Source organism: Phyllostomus hastatus, unplaced genomic scaffold (assembly GCF_019186645.2).
Source record: "Phyllostomus hastatus isolate PE091 unplaced genomic scaffold, TTU_PhHast_1.1 phas_contig_118, whole genome shotgun sequence".
Taxonomy (NCBI): Eukaryota; Metazoa; Chordata; class Mammalia; order Chiroptera; family Phyllostomidae; genus Phyllostomus; species Phyllostomus hastatus.
Genome location: NW_025333543.1, coordinates 10,921,832 through 10,938,157, shown reverse-complemented (window position 1 = coordinate 10,938,157; position 16,326 = coordinate 10,921,832). Strand labels below are relative to the sequence as shown.

The following is a 16,326-nucleotide window of genomic DNA, read 5'->3' as shown; positions in this document are numbered from 1 at the left end:
GGAGGCCAAGGTAGTAGTGCCCCTAAACACCTGAGATGCCTATAATTCCTTCATGAGCTTAAATTCTAGTTTCCTAGAAATTCCTCTCAGTAGAATGCCTAAATCTAGCAAAGAAGATTGGTTACCATTTCTAGGTTGGTTAAGAACTACTGAGAATAGTATGGAACCAGGTGAACAAAATGTGACTGAACTTGTATTTTATTTTTCCTCAGTGAAGTGCTAGAATAAAAGCCAGGAACCTAGACATAATTTGCTGGTCCACCATTGAGGAATTTATACCAGATATTAAGGAAGAAGGTACTTTTCATGACCATCTGAGAAGCAAATCACACAGCCTGTTAGACATCAGAAATCAGACTTCAGATTAATTTGACATTCCTCATTTACAGTGCAGGAGCCCCAGTTAACCACCTGACTTAATTCTTTCTTGCTAAGATCTTAAAAGGGAAAATACTAGATTTCTTTTTTTTTAAGATTTGTTTATTTATTTATTTATTTAGATTTTTGTTCAAGTATAGTTGTCTCCACCCTCCCCATCCCCCCATCTGCTTCACCCCAGGTACCCCAACTCTCCATCCTTGATTCTACCTGCCTTTGGCTTTGTGCATATAACCTTTATACATGTTCTTTGTAGACTCTTCCCCCTTTTCCACCCATTGTCACCTCCCACCTCCCCTCTAGTTATTGTCAGTTTGTTCTTAAATTCAATGTCTCTGGTTGTATTTTGCTTGCTTGTTTGTTTTGTTGATTAAGTTACATTTATAGGTGAAATCATATGGTGTTTGTCTCTCATGGTCTGGTTTATTTCACTTAACATAATGCTCTCCAGCTCCATCCATGGGGTCTCAAAGGGTAGGAGCTTCTTCTTTCTTTCTGCTGCATAGTATTCCATTGTCTAATTGTACCACAGTTTTTTGATCCACTCATTTACTGATGGACAATAGATTACTTCTAGGTGTTATAAATTGTGCTGCTGTTAACATTGGGGTTCATAGGTCCTTTGGAATTGGTGTTTCAGGATTCTTAGGGTATAATCCCAGCAGTGGAATTGCTGGGTCAAAAGGGGGCTCTATTTTTAGTTTTTTGAGGAAATTCCATATTTTTTTTCACAGTGGCTGCACCTGTCTGCATTCCCACCAACAGTGTACTTGGGTTCCCTTTTCTCCACAACCATGACAGCCCTTGTTTGTTGATTTATTTATGATGGTCATTCTGACTGCTGTGAAGTGATATCTCATTGTATTTTTAATTTGCATCTCTCTGATGGCTTGTAATGAGGAGAATCCTTTCATATGTCTCTGGGCCCTCTGTGTGTCCTAAAGCTTATGAATGCAACCAAGTTCAGGCAGAGGGAGGCATTTCAAAAATCTATTTATAAGAAATTGATCAACAAATACAATTGATGCTGTATCAATAGATGTAAATCAAATTTTATTTCTCTTCTTTTTTCTCATTGCTGTTACATTTAATCTCCACCATTTTTTTTTGCCTGAAATGTTGCTGGAACCTTATAACAAGTCTTCCTGCTATATTGTGGTCCATTCCATCCAGGCTCTCTAAATGTATCTCCAGAGATTGATCCCTAAGTATAAATCTAACCATGTCTCTCTCTCATTTAACTCTCTCTCCCCTGCCACCACATCCCCACACTGATTAAATAGTGCATGGAAATTCAGCCTTACTTCATATGGCATGCTAAGACTTTTAAACCTGACTGGATCAAACCTTACTTCTGTTCATTTGAATTTTTTCCTCAATATACAGTCTGAACATTGAACATTTCATTGATTTCAGATGTGTATATTTCTTTGGGGTTTTCTTACCCGTAGCTCTTTGTCCACTTGTTATTCTCCCTGACTGGAATTATCTTAGCATTTTGTTCTTATTGGGGAACTTCTACTTTCCCTAAAATTTAACTCAGAATGTTGGTCTCTTTGTGAAAAATTCTGTGATTTCCCCCAACAAAGCACTTGCTTCAATTCTGTCCTCTCTTTCTTCCTAAGAGAATATCTATCAAATAATATTATTTATTATAATTTTTATCATTTATTATAGCAATTGATATTGATGTGTTTTTTCATCATTACATTATAGCATTCTTGAGGTAAGAAGCTACAGATTATTCATGTGTGAGTGCCAGTACTTATAATAATTTATGGCACATACTAGGTACTCAAAATATCTATTAGAAGAATAAATTACCCCTCTTATGATTAAATAATATCACATTATATAATTTAAGGTTCACTATAAGTTAACTGTTTCTCCACAAAATATATACTTTTGACTTTTTAATTTTAAAATTTACATTAGCTTTTAAAAAATTTGTTTAATTATTTGAACCCATAATTAAAAATATTGTCCTGAACTTTGAAAGGAGTAATACTTGAAGTTTTATGAGATGTACAAAATATGCATAATTTAATTTATTGGGCAGAACTTTTTCTGAAATTTTAATTTTAAATTTTAATGAGGAAAGGACAAAAGAACAATATTAGATAATATGACAAGAGGTAGAGAGAAGGAAAGTGTAGAAAGGATGCTGTGCATTTACTCAAGAGCATTTATTATGCCATGATTATGTGTAGGCCATGTGTTAGCCACTGGGAATACAGATAAGTAAAAAATTCAAAAGGAACTCAGGAAACACAAAGGGGAGCATAGAAACATTTAATAGTACATTTCATTTATATCACAATTGTATATAAATCCGGGCCTTATCATCATCAAACATCAAATTTGTCTTTTGCCTCAAGTGTTCTAAATTTGTTTAATTATACACTTTACATGTAATTAGTTATATGATGGCTATTTTGAGTTTCAGAGAGGGATTTTATTTATAGATATCCCCCATTCTTGGACATAGAGAAACCCATTTGTTTTAGTTAATTATCTGAAAGAATTTAATTAATCAGATAGTATAAACAATACAATGAGCACTGACAAAACTACCACTCAAAACAGGAACTGACTATTACTATTGCCTTTCCTCATTTCTATTACCTAACTTGTTCCACTTGATGAAAGCCATATCTTAAAAGTCAAGCTTTCTTTTTTTTGTAACTTTTTATTATAGTCTATGTGTTTCTTGACATATATTTAAATTATTTTAATTATTTTTAGTTTAATAAAAAAGTACATCCTCTGATGTAATATTTTGGAATTCTTCATTTAATATTATTTTGGTAAAATTTATTCATATTGTAGGTCTCTGTGGTTTACATGATTTTTTGTGATATGAGATGGTTTTGCATCTAATCATGATGGCCATTTGGTTTGGTTCAAGTTTATATACTCAATAGTAATTCTGATCCATTACTACTAAGTGGTATAAGGGTTCCTTATGATCTTGATTTGTATTGCTCTATTTTTTAAATAATGGTGACTATCTATTCATGTACTTACTAGCAAAGTGTATTTTGTCTTCTGTGAAATATCTCACACCCTCCCCTGATTCTACTGAAATCTCTGTGTGTCAGTCACCGGCCAGCAGTAACGTGGAGCACTGCAGATGATCGAGGAGATGACAGAAATACACACAGACTTCCGAGTCCTGTGGAGGAATAGGAATAGAATGGCCACTCTCTCAAGGGAGGAGTGCCACGCCTTCCCACCCAAGTAGGCTTTTATTAAAGATACAGATACAGTTTGTTGATTATAGTCTGGCAGGGAAGATCAAACTGGTAAATAACTTTCAAAGAGCTAAAAGGGCTCACGGTGAGTTGGAGTCTTATCACCTAAAAACTACAGGACCTAAAGGGCTAGTTTCATTTCCTGCCCATGCCTTCATATTCTAATTAAGAGTATCCTACAGCAAAGTAAGTTTCACAGGGTTTTGCATATTCTCTGCTTCAGGCTAATTACCCTGGGAGGTCCACTGTCTCTAGTCTGGACTGCACCACCTCTTGTCATCACTACAGGCCTGAGGGGCAGAGGAGACAAAGACAGCCAGGAGATTTGGATTTCTTATAAGTAGAATAAGGACTCAGGCTTTGTCAAAGCTGAAGGGGTGGGGGTCGATCACCCCCTCTTTTCCACAGCCCCCTGAGTCTGTCCCTGAGGGCCTTCCCACATGATGGTGCCTGTCTTAGATCCATCCTCCTCTGAGAAATGTTACCCATCATTGGCTAACTGACCAAGCAATGGGGGCCATACATGGACCAGGCAGCACTCATGCCAGGGAGACAGGCTTGTTTTCTTAGTGTCTCTCACTCAGCCTTAGCTTTGGGGGGTTGCAGCTCCTGAAACCAGGCAGGGCAGACCCCAACATCTTTGTGTTTTTTATTGATTTGCTAGAGTTCTTTATAATATTTTAATAATTATTTGTGATGATTTTGTGTAGTGTAAGCATGTTTTTCCAGTTTGTAATTTATACTGTTTTCATTATAAAGATATCTTTTAATGAGCAAGTTTTAAATATTGATAAAGTCACACTGAACATTTTTTGGAGTCCCTGTTTTTTTTCTCATTTAAGAAAACATTTCCTACTTTTAGATCTGACAGATACATACATATACTTTCTACTAACAATTTCAAGGGTTTTTTTTTTTACATTTAAGGTCATAATCAATCTGGAGTTCCTTTATGAATATATGCTGTGCTAATTTCATCTTTCCTCATAAGAGTTGCCATTTTTGTGTCTCCATTTACTGAAAAGTTCCTTATATCCCTGCTGTTTGACATGCTATATTTGTCATATACCAAAGTTTAATGTTTCTAGATGTGTTAGTAGGTTTCTCAATTCTCATCCGTCTCTATGCCAAAGTAACTGTCTTAATTAAATCTTCATAAGAACTCTTAAAGTTAAGTACAGCAGGTTCCTCTTTCCTGCTATTTCTCAGAAATATTCCAGGTATCTTTAGCTTTTTACACATTTTTTATAATCATATTACCAAATATTGTGAAAAACTGAATTGGAATTGTGATTAAAATGTAGTAGATTAACTTGGGAGAGAATTAATATCTTCACAATACTTTCTTCATATCTATGAACATGGTATATTTCTCAGTTTTTCTAGTTTTTATATAATTTTATTCTATTTGAGTCTTACTACGTATCTTCTATTAATTTTGTAGACACTTGATATATGTAAACTTCATCTATTTCAACTTCTCTTAAGTATATTTATCACTGAAGTTACTATTTCCCTTTACATTTTTTGTGTGTGCATGTTATTACAAGACATGAATATAATAATACATTTTTGATAATTAATTATTTGTGTCCAAAATGAGTTAAAAGTGAGTTTCTTTTCTTTTGACATAATTTTTTAAATAATTATTTTATTGTTCAAGTACAGTTATCTGACTTTTATCCTCCCACCTCTCCCCCCATCCCAGCTATCCCCACCTCTCTCTCCTGATTCTATGCCCCCCTTAGTTTTGTCCATGTGTCCTTTATGGTTGTTCCTGAAAACTCTTTCCCTCTTTCCCGCCATTATCCCCTCCACCTCCCTTCTGGTTAATGTCAGATTGTTCTTAATTTCAATGTCTCTGGTTATATTTTGCTTGCTTGTTTGTTTTGTTGATTAGGTTTCACCTAAAGGTGAAGTCATATGGTATTTGTCTTTCATTGCCTGACTCATTTTACTTAGCATAATGCTCTGCAGTTCCCTCCATGCTGCCACTAAGGGTAGGAGCTCCTTCCTCCTTTCTGTTGTGTAGTATTCCACTGTGACACAATCTTTTTTAAATTGAGGTATTTTAGAGAATTGAATTTAAAAAACAATTAATAGTATTTTGGTTAGGTGAAAACAAAAGGCTTTAAATGGCGATTTTGCCTCTACAAATGAATTTTTCCACATTGTTATGGGAATGAAGAGGAAGCTAGAACAATTAAGTGATGTTTAGTGCTTTATATATTTTTTAAGCCCATAAATATTACATACATGGAGAAGGGAAAATGTGACAGCTTGCAATATATTTCACAAAAAAATGGGACTTAACATAATTATTATTCTCATTAAATAACATAGATGTATGCATTAAATCAGTATCAATTATGCAAGTACTATAATTTTTCTAATGAATTTTTGTAGAAATATTATTTTCATCCATAGACCCACTGAAATATACTAAATATTTTGGGTTAACTTTAAATTAAACATCATGAGTATAATAAATACTACATTATCTCAGATAATTTGCAGTTATCTATGAATTTTTTGATATAAGATTAGGCTTCCTGGGATTTGGATCACATTGTCCACTGAAAAATAAACTCTATTACACAAATTTATAAGCCATTGCCAATGCCCTAGGTTTCTTTTATTGCATATCCAGCTGAAATAGAACAAGAAAATCTGATGGATTGGCATGTATCATAACTATACACAAAGTGGGCTTCTTTACTAACATTTTTGTTTTTGGCCAAGTGTCATGGGTAAATCTAAATATAATGATTCAACAAATACATCTATAAATAGATTACATTTGAAAGTAAAAGATATTTATCTTTCTCAATTAGTATTCAGGATATGATTGAAAAGGGAGTATAACTTGAAAATATATGGATTCCTATGAGCAATCGGAAGTCTTGGTTTTAAAATCGGCTTGTGGCAATGCACACATAAAGTCTTTTAACTGAATATAAATTTAGCTTTTGTTCAGTTTTTAGTAGTTTTTAGCCCCTTCTTTTCTGGAGAGGTAGAGCTAATGTTATATCAGTCCAACTGAATTTTAGTTAAGATAGAACACAAAAAACTTAATAATTAGGATGTTAGAAAACAATTTCCATGACCACAAATGAACTGTCGGTTCATAAAACTTTATCACTTAAACTAAGACAAAAATGTTCTCACTTGCAAATATTATATTCATGAATGATGAAATAATTCCCTATGTATAAAAATGCTTAGAAGATATAATCCCAGAAAAAGTGTATAACATTTTGTTTTAAATTTAACAGTAAAGAAGAATCATCAGTAACGACATATACGAATCACTTTGAGAATTCAAAGATTACAGGTAATCTTATTTAATTTTTAAACAAAATCTGTGGCTTTGTTAAAGTCTACAATTATAACAATCTTACATAGATACAATTCTATTAACTTTTCAGATACCTATATCCCAACAATTGTTTGTTCTCATGAGGAGAAGGAGGACTTGGAAATTGGTAATCAAAATGTAAAAGATGTAAACAGGGAACATGATGAACTTAATGAAAAAGAATTAAAGTTGATGGTAAGTGTTCTGTTTGCCACAGTATTAGAGAAGATGAGTTATTTAATGTTTCAAAGAGGCTACAATGCTGGCCTTTCAATAGCTTCAGCTAATGTAATTTGCAAATGTGAAAGTACAGTCTATTCTGTTCTAGCTTGATCAACAAGGCACTTTGATTTCAGTATATTTCTTCTGCTCTCTGCAGTGATAAATTAACACTCATTCTTTACCTTTTTACCAGCTCTGAATAATAGTTTGTAAGAATTACAGAAGAGGTAGCACTGTTCTAATGTACATTTCTAATCTTTGTGACAAGTGTACACTTAGCGTAAACTTATCTGTAACAGTAGAGAGCTGGGCTAGGTGATTGCTAAGGCTCTGTCCAGCACTACAAAATTACATTTAGCAACATTTTGTTCTACTTTCATCTTTGTGAGAATCTCAAAGTTCTATATAACTGGAAAGTATTAAATTACAAAATGAGAAAATATTCTGTGCTATATTTTGAAGACAGGAACCAACCATAGTACTATACAATTTAGTATTAAATTTGTTATAAATTTCACACTTGGTAAGCATTCAATCTATTTGGAATTTGGAAGGGGTGGGTTACATGTTTTTTATTAAAAAGGAAAAAATAAGAGTAAATGAATCACATAATCTATCCTTTACTGTGCACTTGGTTAGAGCACTTGTCATTAGAATACATAGATTCATAATTATCTAAGATTAAAATGACATTTGCCTCTTCAAGTGTCAGGTCTGAAACAGAAAAAATATATAGCTCATCTTTTTAACACATATTCTCCCTTTTCTATAGTGATAGGGGAGCTGCATCACTAAAGTGGGCAATATACTTTGTTCTAACTTTAAGAAACTACAAAGTTGTCACCATTATGAGAATTCTTACCAGCAGAAAGTTAACATAGCCATTTTTTTTCAAACCACAGAATATAATGAAAGAGAACTGAAAAATTATGTACTTCACCAATTATACCTCATTAAAATGCAGGCTCAGATACAAGTTTATTTAGAAGTTACTGAAATTATATGTCCAATAAGTGAACAGGGAGCTTTAATTTAGAAGCTAATTTGCTCCATGATGACATTAATGCATAAAACAATGAAGCTCTATAATAGATGGAAATACAACCACATTTGTAGAACCCACAGGCATAGGCTTACAAGACAGCTGTGCAGTTGACAAGTAACATGAGCCTTATGTGAGAAGAAGGGGGAAACGTAAGATTTGCATATAATTATTGAGATCATGCAAATGTCAGTTATCAGGAGAAAAAATACACAGGCATCTCACTGTTAAATCCTGACAGTTGGCATCACTGAAGAGCTCAAACGCATTTGAGTACGCATTGGCAGAGGGTCATTAAAACAGAATTTGCAGAGACATTAACTCCCTCACTTTTCTTTGAGTGACGTTTTACTATTAATAGTTTGCAGAGGCTTTGCAGAAAACATATTAATAAAAGAAGCCGTAATAAGGGCACCTACAGCAAGTGTGAATGCAGAAAGCTACTCTTTAATTGATTAGTCTGATGCAATCAATGTTTATATTCTAGGTGGTGAGAAAGTGCAATGACAAGCAAGAACAGTTGAATAATATAATGTGTTATTTGTAATCTGGGAAGGAAAATGATTAATTTTGGTCTCTTTCTTATTACTCTCATTCCCAAGTCATAGCCTATAAGTATTGCCCCCAAACATCTAGCTTCCATAATTTGTACCAAATCCACAGCTGAAATGAGTCAAGGAAATCTACCAAATAATTAGTAGCCAAGTTAATGAAACCTAATTCATTTTGTATATTTAAAATCATTTAGTCATTATTTCTCTTTTTTTAATTTCTTAAGGTAAATCAACATTTAATCAAAAGCCCTGCTTCTAAAGATGAAAAGAGTACATTTTCAACATATACAGTCAATTTTCCAAATAAAGCTGAGGGGTTCAAGAAGAAACATATTTATGATGAAGTATACACTGACTTGCTTGAAAATACTTTGTCATCAAGTTCATCACCAGAAAGCAACTTAAAGAGAGATTTTTACCATGATGAAAATGTTCTCTCAGGAAATGATTGTAGTCATCACCCTTCACAGAACATTACTTCAGATATAAGAAAAATCAAGCTGCCATTGACAAATATTGGCAGTGATGAATTAGTGAAATCACATATCAGTATCAAAGAGGTATTGGACGATAATGCTAATTCAGATCAAAGAAGAGGTAAAGTGCAAATATCTTGTTCCTCCTCAGATCAATTAATGAGAGACAAACTTAATAAAAAACATGAAGGAGAAGCTATGAAAATTAAAATAAAAGATTTGGAATGTTTAAGAAGAGATTTACCTTCAGATTTTCATTTGGAAGAATCCATAGAAAAAGCATCTTCCATGAAAGATCACGGGACTGGTATAAATGAGAAAGAGAAACATTTAGGTGTTAATAAAAAACAAAGCAAAAATCTTCAATCAATGTTACACAACCAAGAGAAGAAGATGAGCCACTCTGAAATGAATGTGAAAAGAATTGGAGCTAGAGAACTAACTGTTCTACCGAGTAAAGATACTACAACTCCTGACCAGGAAATCAGGACAGATTTGTTTCAATCACCAACAGGAAATCTTAGTTTGGAAGAAGCTGTGTTAACAACCCCAGAGTGTGATCCCTTGCCTAGTAAAGGCACTACTTTAGGAGAGATGCCTGGTCAAGTTTGTTCAAGAAATAGAATTGTCTTGAGGAATTATCATGTTTACCAAGGTGAAGAAGAAACTTCATATTGGGCTAATACTGAAGATCAGAATAAGAACAAACCACATAAACAACTACAGAATGTTTTGGAAGGTCATGAAAAAACAAGAAAGAGTAAGACAAATACAACAGAGCAGATCAAAGAACAAGTAGATTACGAAGACATGTGGAAAAAAAGAGATAATACAATGAGTTTGAATGTTACTCCTACAGAATTGTTTACCTTCCAAGAAACAGTGAGCTGTGAACTGTCTTCTCTAGTTGATCATGATATTAATGAGAAAGTGGGAGTAGGTACAGCTTATACAATTAAGACATCAGAAAGTCCTCTAGAAAGCATGTCTGCTACAGAAAAAGCAGTAATTGCTAAGCTATCTCAAGAGACAGCACAAAATTACAGGCCCATTGAGGTAAAGGAAACAGTGTTTGATCCACATGAAGGGAGAAAAGATAATTCACATTATACCTTTTGTCAAGGAGATAAAGTAGGTGTAATCTATGACAATGATTTTGAAAAAAAAACATGTTTAGATATTTACAATGTACATGTAGGTAAAGTGGAGAGTGAAGAAATGCTACCTATGTACAATCCTCCAAAGAAATGTGGCATTGGAAATAAATCATCTGTAGAAGAATCCTTACAGGTCATTAGTGGCAATCAAAGAGCAGATTCAAAACTGAATTTTCATTTGGGAATGTTACCAACAGATAAAAAAATATTTCCAAAAAATAGAGACCATGGACAGGTCCAAGAATTTTCAAAGGAAATGGATGTCGCTGCCATTATTAATCCTGCTTTAAACTCAGACCCTAATAGACTGTTTGAGAATGGCTCTCACATTTCCAATCACCATGCTAAAACTTCAGTGTCATCTTATGAACAGGCGGTTACTATAGAGAATACAGTTACTACCATGACTCTCCAATCTATTCCTTCTAAATCAGAATATAATTGTAATTCATCAGGTACAATCCAAGGTATTGAAAAACACCTGCATCCTTGGGATATACCTGAAGAAGTTTCCAAAACTTCAGGCATAATGACAGTTAGTAGAAATGAAAAATCTATAGGTCAGATTTTCCAACAAAGAGAATGTAATGTGAAAAAATATTTAAGGCCAATGGCTTCAATCACTGAAGATATTGAAAACATAGAAGAGACAAGGCATAAACATGAAGGATTGTTAAACTCTGGACAATCCCGGTGTTTTTCAAGTGACAAGGAATCTAAGAGCCCTACTTCTGCTAATCTCCATGCCCAAGAATATCAAGCTCAAAGCAGTAGATCTCTGCTTTTAAAATACATCAACTCAGACATATCTTATTTCCTTTTGTTTCTGATATTTCTTGTAACCATCTACCAGTATGACTTAATGATCAGCTTGGCATTCTACCTTTTTTTATTGTATTGCCTATCTTGGGAAGGGGGGAGACAAAAAAAGTCTGTCAGAAAAAAGTAACCTCATGACTATTTTTCTTCAAAGATAAGCTATTTAGCCCCAAACATTTGGATTGGTGAAAAAGACTATTTATTGTTCAAAGAGCCAGTACAGGTTTTTCTCTTAAAGGATGATTTAAAAAGGAATGCATATGAAATTTGCTCATTCAATAAGTAATTATTCTATATAGGACCATTATGTTTGGTTCATTAAATGCCTATATGAATATGAGATCTGAAGCACATGAAGTTGAAATTAGGTACAACTGTTACTACTTAGCAGGCTATAAAGTTGCAATGCTTCATGTCTCTTTACTACTTAAAGTGCTATTTCTTGCATTCATTTCTTTTACAGTAAAGCTTCATTTTTCCCTGAGTATTTTTTTCCTCTATGGTTTTTAAAAATAGTTAAACATTCAATACTGACCATGCAATTTGCATTTACTGCTGTATGATTTATCAGCACATTTTGATAAATTAAATCTTTCAACTTCAAGTTAATAATTTTAGAAACAATATACATGTATATTAAAATATATAAACTTAAATTGAAGAAACACATCACTTGCTTGAATTGAATAATGCTTTATACACACACATACCTTTCACTTCTTTTATGCCTACAAAGTCAGGACATTTATAAGTCAAATCTGACAAAAACTGAAACAATTGGTAAATGATCTTTCAATTCTATAAAATTTTGTTGATGGTCTGTCTTTAAGCAATTTTTCTCTGTTATAAAGGGAGGCTGTGTAACACAGTTGAACAATTTCAATGTCAACTATTATTCAGAGTTGAAAAATTTAAATAACTACAAACATTGCTTTAAATAATAACAATTTAAAATAGTTCCAAATAAACTCTTCTACTCAGTAGTATTTTTGTCCTCATACAAATTTTTAATCTTTTCTCACTATAAGACAATTAATTATTCCTCAAGATGAATTTAGATGACAACTAATCATTAGTGATATTTATTATATAACTATCAGATTTCTAGATGATAACTCAAATTTTAAAGTAGGAATATAAGTAGATATGGAAATCTAGTGAAGAAGAGATGAATATCGAATGTAGCATTAATTTTGACTGTTGTTATTATCTATAGCTAAGTCTGTGAAACAATGGAACTAGTCATTTTAGTCACATGAGGGTAATGCAAAGATTTTTATACAATTGATTTTACTGAATGACTACTATAATTTCAAGTCCCACAGAAATTAAATGCTTGACTTTAACCATTTAGTTAAACAAATAGAAACATCTTGAAGTAGAACTTAGCGAAAATATTTTATTGAGAAAACATATTTTTATTAAATATAAGTGGGATACTGTAGGTCGTACCTAGAATGTAATCTCTAAAATTGCTGTTTTGTTAACTTTGTTGACAGATATAAATTACAGTGATGTTAAGGTTAGCATTTCTTCAGTTCTTAATAGCTTGGGTTTTTCTTTCTACCTTTAAGATTTTCACTCAGAATACCGTATCTTATTAATGCGAAGAATACTACATTACTTCATGAACAGGTGGGTGGACTGTAATTATTCCCTTATTCACAAAAGAATGTAAATTCTTTTATCTTTTTTATCTGACCTCTGGTATCAACTTACTAAACATTCTCATGAATGTTCATAATATGAAAACCCAAGGATTTAAATACTCACTGTGTATTTCTCTCCCTGCAACAAAAACAATGTGATTTAATTGACTTTCTAAACATCACTTATGAAACATTTGAAATATTAATAAACTTATAAAACTATTACTAGGTGGAGAAGTAGATTTTTGAAACACGACTTAGTCACATCACCACGTTGAACAAGAAAAGTAGTTCTCAGGAAGACCTGGCAAAGCCCAGTTAATAAAAATTTGATTGTGAGTCATCATGGAAAGAATGATCTCTGCAAACATAACTGCCTTCACTGTATCTTCTGAGCATTAGTTAAGAGCCAAAAAAGGGTATGTCATGAGAATAAGCTCAAATGCATTTCACATATGCTTCTTATAGTGGGTAAAAAATGTGATATACTAACAATCACTTTTTATCTTGCTGGGCTTCTATCAGAGACAGAATTACAAAAATTAATTGGCAAGTCTAGCAAGTGTAGGTAGTAAAATCACCTTAAAAATTCACATTTGTTTAAGCCAAATATATTTTTCACTGTAAGAAGAAAAGAGTCATTGAAATGACATTCATGCCTCAACATTTAAGAAAATTGGGTTAATGCAGTTGTGTTTCCTTCCTGAGCTGCAATATTTTGCTAGTAAATTATTTTATAAAATATATGTGTGTATATATGTATATATACATATATATTCTGTTACAATTTTGTGAAAAGAACAGGAGTATGTTTTGTTTTTCATCTTAAATAGGCCTTCTGGTTAAATATGCACATTCAATTTGGGAAATGTATACACCAAATTTGGGGGAAAAATAAAATACTTATTTTTTTCCAAATAGCAATTATGTTATGTTCTTAATAATTTATTTTAGTCATGAATATTATTTTATATCACCAACTTGTTGTCTTCTTTATTAGGCTCACATTTTGTGTAAAAATAAATCAAAACTGAAAACAAAGGAAAACAAAAACTAGCAGGAGAACTAATACAGATGCAGACAGGAGGGCTATGTCATCTCTAGGACAATTTCACCTATTTATTTCTCTTATCAAGATCTTTGACTTTAATTTTAATTCTCATTGAATGAATATAGAAATTGAACTACTCAATAAGGCTCATTTTTGGTTAGTAGTCCTGTCTTAGTTCTTACATAATTAAAGAATAGAATCTACTTTAATTTTGAAGCAAGGTACAAAAGCAATATTACAGGCCATGCTCTTCCAGCATCACTAGAATTATATATGTATATGAAGAGAACAGCTAAAAAAGCTCCTTTCATTGATTTGATTGTCTGTTTTCAGAAATAATTTATAATAATTTATAGCAACATTAATTTTCATTTTAAATAAGAAAATCTGTCATTAATCATATGTTTCCATAACTTTACTAAAACCTCTTTAAAACAGCAAATTACATTTTCACTAGATTTTCATCCTAGCTTTGAATGATCGTGTTTTATGAAAAATGTCATTATTGTAGTATGTTAAAACCTTATTAAATAACTCTTCAAAAAGTTGAGCATTTTTATTTTGTGTCATTTCTATATTTGTTAAATACATATATATTACCTTCATTTTTCAAATATAAAAGTATATATTACGCAGAAATTCTCTAAATCTTTTCCTAGTATGTCCAAATTTTAAAAAATATTGTATTTATTTGTTTTGAGAGAGAGGAGAAGGGAGAGAGAAACACACAGAGAGAAATATCTATGTGTGGTTGCCACTCATGCACCATTCCTGGAGACCTGGTCTACCACCCAGGCATGTGCCCTGACTGGGATTCAAGACAATAACCCTTTGGTTCACAGGCTGACACTCAATCCACAGACCCACACCAGCCAGAGCTGACATATCCATTTTTTTTAATATTCATGATATATTAAAGAAATGCATGGATAAATCAATAATGAATTACAGAGGAATTATTTTTATTTGCCTTCAATGATTCCAAGATCTGATTCTGCAACATATTTCAATGCCTAATTAAGTTACTGGTTTTGGTTGGAATTAGTGAATCTGCTTTGCACTTCACATCATCCTGCCTGCACCATGCAGCCTTGTTTCTACTTCTCTCTGTGTCAAGTACTCTGTCAGTCCAACCAGTCACTTTGCCCCTAGAACATGCTTATCTGGTTCATTTGTGACTGGTCATGTCATTCCCCTAGAGGTCACTTTCATTTGTCTATATACCTTTCTCCCCATTCAACTCTGCACATTTTCTGTGCACAGCTCAAGTATGCACCCTTTTGAGGTCTCTATTTCAGAAGGTGGATCACTGTTTTCACTTCTCTAGTGACACATTTTCTTTGCTTTTCTTTCTTTCTTTCTTTCTTTCTTTCTTTCTTTCTTTCTTTCTTTCTTTCTTTTGCATGCACTGGGCATAACTGGACTACCTGCTTGTTCAGGAAATGGACAAAGTTTTATTGTTTTTCCCTGTACTTCACAAAGCTTAGTTTATTTTGTAGGAATCCTCAGTCAATACTTGTGGCTAGAATTGAATTGCAGTGCTGTCTCCTTCCTATCCTATTCCTGAAACGTGGACAGGGTACTCTGAGGTCTGATTTTAAAACGAATAGACTTAATCACAACAAAGCTAGGATGTTTTAATAAAATATCAAAGGCAAGATAGAGTAAAAGAGAATGTGGACAAAACATAGTAGTATGGTAGATTTGGGTTGTACAAAGAAACAATCCTTTCTCTCCATTCCTCTTAATAATTAAACTGATTTCTACATTTATTAGTTCTTCCTACCACAGAACATTTTCTGCTAATTTAATTTCATAGGAAATATATACATATTATACACTAAAAGAATAATAATTTGTATCTTTGATCACTAGTTCAGGTAATAATTAATAGAACAAAACATGTTTTCAGATAAAGTAGCTCAGTAGCTTAAAAATCAACAAACATCACAAGGTATAAAGTGTAAGAAACTCAATCTTCCCAGCTGCTGCCATGCCCTTTGAAAATGACTGACCTCTCAATTTCACACCTGTTCTGTAGGTCAACTTTTAAAGTAAGCAAGTAGAACTCACAAAAATAGTATTTTTTAAGAAAATGTTTGCTTGATTAACATAAAATTATATATATACAAAAACATGTACATAACTCACACAGACATAAATATGTATGTACAGACACAGTATTCCAACATCTGACAACAGTAATGACAGTAGTCTATTAACACAATGTATAATGATGTATATAACATATCAGAGGTTATCTCTTTCTTGAAGAAACTCACACTATGCTATTTAAATATAAAGTTAAAGTGATAATGCAAAGACATGGTTATTTTTAAGTCAGAGTCTAAAGGAAATCTGTACAT

General features: G+C 32.7%; 1 protein-coding gene across 2 annotated transcripts in view; it reads left to right on the top strand.

Annotated features, from left to right (window-relative positions):
• The window catches only part of PPP1R3A (protein phosphatase 1 regulatory subunit 3A), a 72,882-nt gene extending 58,427 nt beyond the window's left edge, over positions 1 to 14,455 (top strand). For both annotated transcript variants that reach the window (XM_045847905.1, XM_045847915.1), the window contains 3 exons: positions 6,908 to 6,966; positions 7,061 to 7,185; positions 9,033 to 14,455. In XM_045847905.1, the coding sequence (XP_045703861.1) occupies positions 6,908 to 6,966; positions 7,061 to 7,185; positions 9,033 to 11,390 (2,542 nt within the window). In that variant the 3' untranslated portion in view covers positions 11,391 to 14,455. The remainder of the gene's footprint in view (positions 1 to 6,907; positions 6,967 to 7,060; positions 7,186 to 9,032) is intronic.
• The last annotated feature ends 1,871 nt before the right edge of the window (positions 14,456 to 16,326 follow it).